Below are 7,746 nucleotides of genomic sequence, written 5' to 3' on the forward strand. Positions count from 1 at the left end.
GATTGCACTGTCTGCACAATGACCACAAGGACAGGAGAGCATGCAGGGAACACGAGCGTGACACGCAGGACAAGATGGTACGGATTATGAGGGAGCAAACAGACATGTTGATGTGTCTGGCTGAGGTTCAAGAAAGGCAGCTGGACAGTAGAGAACCACTGCAGCCTATGCTAAATCTGCTGCCATCATTGCCAAGTTCCATATCCTCCTCTCCCAGATGTCCTAGAATGAGGGGTGGGGGAAGAGTCCGGTTCCCCTTGCACTGAACTCCAGGGGAGGGTACAAGGATCAGAAGGCACCCATTCCCACACCTTTGATTGTTATTGCAACGCAATTGTAAGCAAGCTGTCCTTGTCTCTCCCCCCACGTGTTATCAGCCCTTTTGGCCCAGGTTATTTTACTTTTCTTTGCTGTCTCTCAGTCTTTGGGAGCATAATAAAAATTAATGGATTGAGGAGAAAAGGCTCTTTATTCATTCAGCACGCTGTGGTTAGCTGGATGTAGTTTACCGGGGAGTACATGCAATGAAGGGGACATCTTGGTAAAGAACAACACACATAAGGGTCACATTACTGTGAGTCATTCATGAAATGAAACTAGTTATCAAAGCCTCACGAAGACGCAGTGCTCCTCAATGAGCTCTTCTTATTGCCCTGGTGTCTGGCTGCTCAAAATTGGCTGCCAGAATATCTGCCTCAATCCTCCACCCCACCAGAAACTTTTCTCCCTTTGTTTCACAGATATTACGGAGCACACAGCAACAACAATGGGATATTGCTTTCACTGAGGTCTAACCTAGTAAGCAAACTATGCCAGCAGGCTTTTAAACATCCAAAGGCACATTCCACCACCATTCTGCACTTACTCAGGCTATGGTCGAACCGCTGCTTACTGCTACCCAGGCTGCCTGTGTACAGCTTCATGAGCCATGGGAGCAAGCAGTAGGTTGGGTCTCCTAGGATCATGATTGCCATTTCAACATCCCCAACTGTTATTTTGCAGTCTGGAAAGAAAGTTCCTTCTTGCAGCTTTCTGAACACACCAGAGTTTCTAAAGATTTGTGCATCATACCCCTTTCCCAACCATCCCACTTTGATGTCAGTGAAAGGCCCCTGTTATCCACCAGCGCTTGCAACACTATTGAGAAATACCTCTTTTAGTTTATGTAGTCTTTGGCAAGATGGTCTGGTGCCAAGATAGGGATATGCGTTCCGTCTATCGCCCCACCACAGTTAGGGAACCCCATCGTGGCAAAACCATCCACTATGTCCTGCATGTTGCTGAGAGTCATTATCTTTCTTAGCAGACGTCTATTGATTGCCCTGGAAACTTGGATCACAACATACCCCACGGTAGATTTACCCACTCCAAATTGATTCCCCACTGACCAGTAGCAGTCTGGCGTTGGAAACTTCCACAGTTGTCACCACTCGCCCCTCAACTGTCAGATCATCACTCATTTTAGTATTGCTGTACTTGAGGGCTAGGGAAAAGCTCTTCGCACAGCTCCATGAAAGTGGCCTTACACATTCAAAGGCTTCTACAGCCACTGTTCATCATCCCATAGCTGCATAACTATGCAGTCCCACCAGTCAGTGCTGGTTTCCCAGGCCCAGAAGCAGCGCTCCACTGTGTCAAGGTGATGAGTGACTATCACCAGCATCTGCGAATTGCTCCGCTCCATGGCTTCCAGCAGGGGTGCTTGCGTGGCATTAGATTGTTCCACTTGGCGGCTCCTGCTTCAGCTGAGCAAATACCGCAGGATAAAGCGCGAGGTGTCTGTAATGCTCACAATGACAGTGTACAGTTGAGCAGGGTCCATGCTTGCTGTGCGATGGCATCTGCGCAGGTAACCCAAGCTTAGGAAAAAAGGCGCGAAAAAGGCTTAGTTTGTTCGCCATTGATTTCAGGGAGGGAGGGACAAGGTTAGGTAAGTGCAATGTAGAATCACAGACTTTAAGGTCAGAAGGGATCGTTATGATAGTCTAGTCTGATCTCCTGCACAACGCAGGCCACAGAATCTCAGTCACCCACTCCTGTGACAAACCCCTAACCTATGTCTGAGCTACTGAAGTCCTCAAATCGTGGTTTAAAGACTTCGAGGTGCAGAGAATCCTTCAGCAAGTGACCAGTGCTCCATGCTACAAAGGAAGGCGAAAAACCCCCAGGGCCTCTGCCAATCTGCCCTGGAGGAAAATTCCTTCCCGACACCAAATATGGCCATCAGCTAAACCCTGAGCATGTGGGCAAGACTCACCAGCCAGACACCCAGGAAAGAATTCTCTGTAGTAACTCAATCCCACTGCATCTAATATCCCATGACAGGCCATTGGGCATATCTACCGCTAATAGCTGAAGATCAGTTAATTGTAAAATTAGGCTATCCCATCATATCATCCCTTCCATAAACTTATCAAGCTTAGTCTTGAAGCCATATGTCTTTTGCCCCCACTGCTTCCCTTGGAAGGCTGTTCCAGAACTTCACTCCCCTGATGGTTAGAAACCTTCGTCTAATTTCAAGTCTAAACTTCCTGGTCGCCAGTTTATATCCATTTGTTCTTGAATCCACATTGGTACTGAGCTTAAATAATTCTTCTCCCTCTGTGATATTTATCCCTCTGATATATTTATAGAGAGCAATCATATCTCCCCTCAGCCTTCTTTTGGTTAGGCTAAACAAGCCAAGCTCTTTGAGTCTCCTTTCATAAGACAGGTTTTCCATTCCTCTGATCATCCTAGTAGCCCTTCTCTGTACCTGTTCCAGTTTGAATTCATCTTTCTTAAACATGGGAGACCAGAACTGCACACAATATTCCAGATGAGGACTCTAATGCCATGTTCCCATAACCACCCGTGCAAATGTTTTGGTCCCATGAGGCACTGCAAGCCTAACCCAACATTCCGCTCGGCTCCAGGCACTGTGGGATAGCTACCCACAATGCAGCGCTCCATGAGTCAATGCCAGCCCTACAAGTGAGAATGTGCTCCACCGACACAAAGAGCATAGTGAGGACATGCAAAATTGACTTGCTTAAATTGGAGGCTCAATGTCGACTTAAATAAAATCGACCTAATTTTGTACCATAGATATATCCTGAGTCTTGGATCTCTGTTTGACATCCTATTTGACTTTGGGCACTTCATGTGTGCCTAGTCCTGTTAACTCCTATGCATAACTAACTTTGTGCACATGGGAATTCTCAATGAGCTCAGGTCTACACACAAAGATAAAGTTACTCATCTATGTAAGTGTTTGAAGGATCAAGGCCTTAATCTCTGTGCTTCAATTTCCCATTTGTAAAATGGGAAGCATTACTAATACTTCCCTTCTTCACAAGAATGCTGTGAGGACAGAAAATATTACTAATCATTACATTTTTGAATGAATGAAAACATGTACTTTGCCCTTTATAAAAAAGTTAGGTAAAACAAATAATTATGCTGTTATAAAATGTCTAAAATCCAGGAGTGAGATTACTCAGTAAGAAACTGAGAGCAAAAACAATTGCTGTTCTTTTTTAAAACACTTCAATGGACACCAGGTTTAAAAATAAAATATGGATTTAGTTTTCCCTACAAAGATAATTTCGTAAGTAAAAACTAGTGAACGTAGATCATGAGATTTATAGTCCTCTTGGAAGGGTAAACAAATTCAATGGCAACATAAAAATATACATGAGTTTAAAGTAATAAATTTTAAACTTGTGATTTATAAGACCATTTCTATTATTATTATTATTATTTTCTATAATAAATCTATTCCAAGTTTTTAAAGCTGAACTACCTGACAGAAATTGCCTCTAATTTCTTCAAGGAACATTTTCTTTAAACTTAGCTTAATGTAGAACAGCCACAAACAATGTACTTAAATTGAACAAATAACCTAATAAATTAATCAAAAGCGTACATACCTCCTTTAAAAGTTCATCTTGTTTATCCTATAACAAAAGCGCAAAAAATAAGTTATATTGACTACCAAATTTTTTTAAATATCTATTTCTTTTATGAAATATGACTTGTGACAAAGCTAACAATCTTTCTGTGCTGCTTCATATGACATTCTTTTGGCTCAGCTAGTTGAGTTCAAGTCTATATCCACAGTACTTTAGTAATTATTTAGGCCTAGATCCTCTGTGTGTTCCACGCAGGCAGACCCCTGCAGCCATGCAGAACCACATTAGCTTCAACCAGGCTTCTTCGCGACATAGGGGCCACTTACACTGAATAACTTGCAGGACTGAGGGGTGGGTTTCACTGCCTTCATACAAGCATATATCCTGAATCAGATTCAGAATTCTGTATTCTTACTCTGAATGCCAAAATAAGGGAAGACTATGTGGGAGAAGTATGTCAGTCAGCAAGCAGTGACAATAATTGAAAGGAAGTACCAGGAACATGTTTTTAAAATATACAAGACCATTCCCAAACTACTTGTAGAACACTGCAGCTTTCAAACAATTAAAAAATCGAGACATGGAGCTGCTTCTACCCTCTCCTACAAACAGAAGATAATTGGTGTTACCTCCCAATAGTCTTGTTAAATTCCAGACACAGATTTTTAGAGTGCTGTAAAGGAAACAGCTTCAGAATTATTAGCATGCATACATACAAATCTCCTGTGCATTAACAGGGTTCTTAAGTAGCAGGTTTGAACACAGAAAAGCTTGTGACCAAAACAACACTGATGATGATGATAAAACAAAAACAAAAAAACCCCACACCAACCTTAAGACAGACTAAATGAGAAACGCAAATAGTTTGCCTTGGCTAGGATCTGCTCTAATCTTACATAGCAATAGAGAATTCTCAGTATTCTTCTCTAAATACATTTGGCAGTACGGAAATTTGGTAAAATAATTTAACAACCCTACATTCTTCAATATCGAAAAAGCAGGTAGAGTAACAAAATAACAGTGACACTAAACTTTGGAAGAGGAGATTTCAGTAAAATGATAGTCAAAATGGCTCTAAAGCTAAAAGTAAAACATGTAAAATCCCTAGAAGTGGCTTGGATAGAATCTCAGAAGTTATTACCGTGAAACGAAAAGGAAATAGGAAGGCAAGGTTCAGTGGAAATGTTCAAGAGACTACTTGAGCAAAACAGAAGTCCTGCAAAATTTAGAAATCTGCCTTTAGCGAAGCCAATAAACTAAATCAGCATTTCTCAACTGCAGCCACTAGAGGACTTTTTTTGCTGCCATGACAGTCTCCAAAGCATGGGCAGAGATTGGAGGGAAGTGGCAAAGCATAGCGCCTCCCTGCAGCGCCCAGTTGTTGCTCCTGAATAGCTGTTACAAAGGCCAGTGAGATCTGCCACCTTGGTGTTTCGCTGGCAGCCGGGATCAGCACTCTGCAGCCTCCTCAGGGACTCTGGACAGCCCCACTGGGACACATTGGGCTGGTGTGCACAGTGCCGGAGGTGGCTCTCGTCAGTGGAGATGGCTGCATTTGGTCGCTCGGGTGTTCCTCTGGACAGGTCCCCTGCTCCCGCCCAGCTGGGGAACACGGAGACTGGGACTTCGCAGGCGGCCAATGAGTTCCCAACCCACGTTCCCAAGGGAGGGCTGTCACTGAAGGTCTGGGGGAGGCAGGGACAGAGAGACAGGTCAGTACTTCCCCCACCTACAGCCACACTCGTTGTTTACAGTTGCTGTAGCTACCACAGCAGCTCAACAGCTGTGGACTGCTGCAGGACTTGGAAGCTCCCTGACAGGGTAAGGGCTCCCACTTATGATACGCTCCGAGCACAAGAATAGGAGCACAGTCCACATGCACTGAATTGGGAGTTTACTTCTTACTGCCTTCCAACTACATGAATAAATTACAATGATGTGGACGTGTATATGTGCATTTTTGTTTTTCCTAAAGTATTTTAGCAAAAATTGTCAGAGCAGCCACCAGCAAGAGTTGGTAGCTGCACTCTGAGGACACCAAAAAATTTGTTGCGAGAACCCGTGAACTAGAATAGCTAATACCAGCTGTAATTGATAAGAGGGGAAATTATATATACCAAACTGGAGTTTGAAGAGCAAATAACTAAAGATGTAAAAACTAACAAGAGCAAAACAAGGACCTTGCTGAGAAACTAAATGATTTCCTTGCATCAGTCTTCACCACCATGAATGTTGGGGAGATTCCTCCTCTGGATCTACTCTTTCATGATAACAAAGATGAGGTATTCGCAGAAAATGGAGGTAACACAAGAAGAGGTAAGTGAGCAAATTGATAATTTTAAATGCAGTAAATCACCAGGCCTAGATGGTATACATCCAAGTATGAAGTAGCTGATACTAACAAAAATATTTAATCTTTCTATCTTCCAATTGTCTAGAAGAATGACTGTTTTTAATGAATGTTTGCTATCTATATTTTTAAAAAGCTCAAGGGGTGCTGCAGTGTTTTATGGACCTGTAAGCTTTTCATCTGTACCTGAAAAATTAGTAGAATCCTTACATTTAAAAAAAGAGTAACAAATCATCTGGAAGTTCAGGATTTGATATGTTCTAACCAGTATGGATTCAGCAAACAAAAATTAGGCCTGATTAATTTCTTAGAATTCTTTGAATGTGTCAATAATGTAGTAGGTAAAGGAGAACAAGTTGACAATTTATTTATAATTCCAAAAGGCCTCCAACAAGATCCTGCACCAGAATCTCCTAAAAAAATTAAATCTTAGGGTTAGAGACAAAGTACTAGCTTGGATCAAAAACCAATTAGGAGGCATAAAGCAAAAATAGGATTTTCAACACAGCAAAGGGTTAACAGCAGGGTGCTTCAAGATTTTGTACAAGTTTAATATATTTATTAATGATCTGTAAAGAGGGATGAATAGCGAGATAGCAAAATTTGCAGAAGACACAAAGCTATTGTTTAGTCAGGACCAGAAAGGAACTTTAGTGACCTAAACAAGGTAGGTGAATCAGCAACTCGATGGGAAATGAAATTTAATGTGAACAATGAAAAGTAATGCACATTGGATGGAAAAATTTAACCACTCTTTCACCTTACGGGTGCATCAATAAACTATATCAATCTAAGAAAGGGGTTATTACAGAAAGTTCAATGAAAATCTCTACTCAATTCAGTAAAAAAAAAAATAAGATATTATAATGCGTAAGGAGTGGCATGGAGAATACTACCTAAAATTTTATAATAGATAAATCAATGCTGTGACCTTCACAGAATACTGCCCGCAGTACTGATCACCCCATCTCAAAAAGAACATTGTTTAACTAGAGAAAGGTCAGAGAAGAGCATGGAAAATGATTAAAGGCCTGGAAAAAAAAACTCTAATATGAAGAAAGAAAAGGCGTACTTGTGGCACCTTAGAGACTAACCAATTTATTTGAGCATAAGCTTTCGTGAGCTACAGCTCACTTCATCGGATGCATCACGAAAGCTTATGCGCAAATAAATTGGTTAGTCTCTAAGGTGCCACAAGTACTCCTTTTCTTTTTGCGAATACAGACTAACACGGCTGTTACTCTGAAACCTCTCATATGAAGAGAGACTGAAAAAAACCCTTTGTCCATCCAAGATAGAAAAGCTTAATGCTTATGCAACTTACGGTGGGGAGGCTGGACTGAGCCTGTAAAAACCAAGGCCTCCTTTGCTTTGCATGGACTTAAAAGCAAGCCCGTGTCCTTCGCCCCCTCCCACCGTACTGCTGCACGTCAGTGGTGCGTTTACACACCTCATGAGGTAGGTGCTGCGGCGGGGGGCGACGAAAGGGGCGGCAGCCGAGGC

General features: G+C 42.1%; 1 protein-coding gene across 4 annotated transcripts in view; it reads right to left on the bottom strand.

Moving 5' to 3' along the window:
- Nucleotides 1-7,746, bottom strand: part of CENPK (centromere protein K) — a 51,851-nt gene that overhangs the window by 42,334 nt on the left and 1,771 nt on the right. The window contains exons 1-2 of one of the 4 annotated variants that reach the window (XM_073344078.1): nt 7,694-7,743; nt 3,912-3,938 (exon numbers count right to left, since the gene is read on the bottom strand). Coding sequence is in view for 1 of the 4 variants with exons in the window: in XM_073344077.2 (XP_073200178.1) it covers nt 3,912-3,938 (27 nt within the window). In the remaining 3 variants the exon portion in view is untranslated. Of the gene's footprint in view, nt 1-1,151; nt 1,371-3,911; nt 3,939-5,034; nt 5,245-7,693; nt 7,744-7,746 lie in introns of those variants that run through there. The other 3 variants (XM_073344079.1, XM_073344077.2, XM_073344081.2) reach the window with 3 other exon arrangements.

Source organism: Lepidochelys kempii, chromosome 5 (genome assembly GCF_965140285.1).
Source record: "Lepidochelys kempii isolate rLepKem1 chromosome 5, rLepKem1.hap1, whole genome shotgun sequence".
NCBI classification, from domain to species: Eukaryota; Metazoa; Chordata; order Testudines; family Cheloniidae; genus Lepidochelys; species Lepidochelys kempii.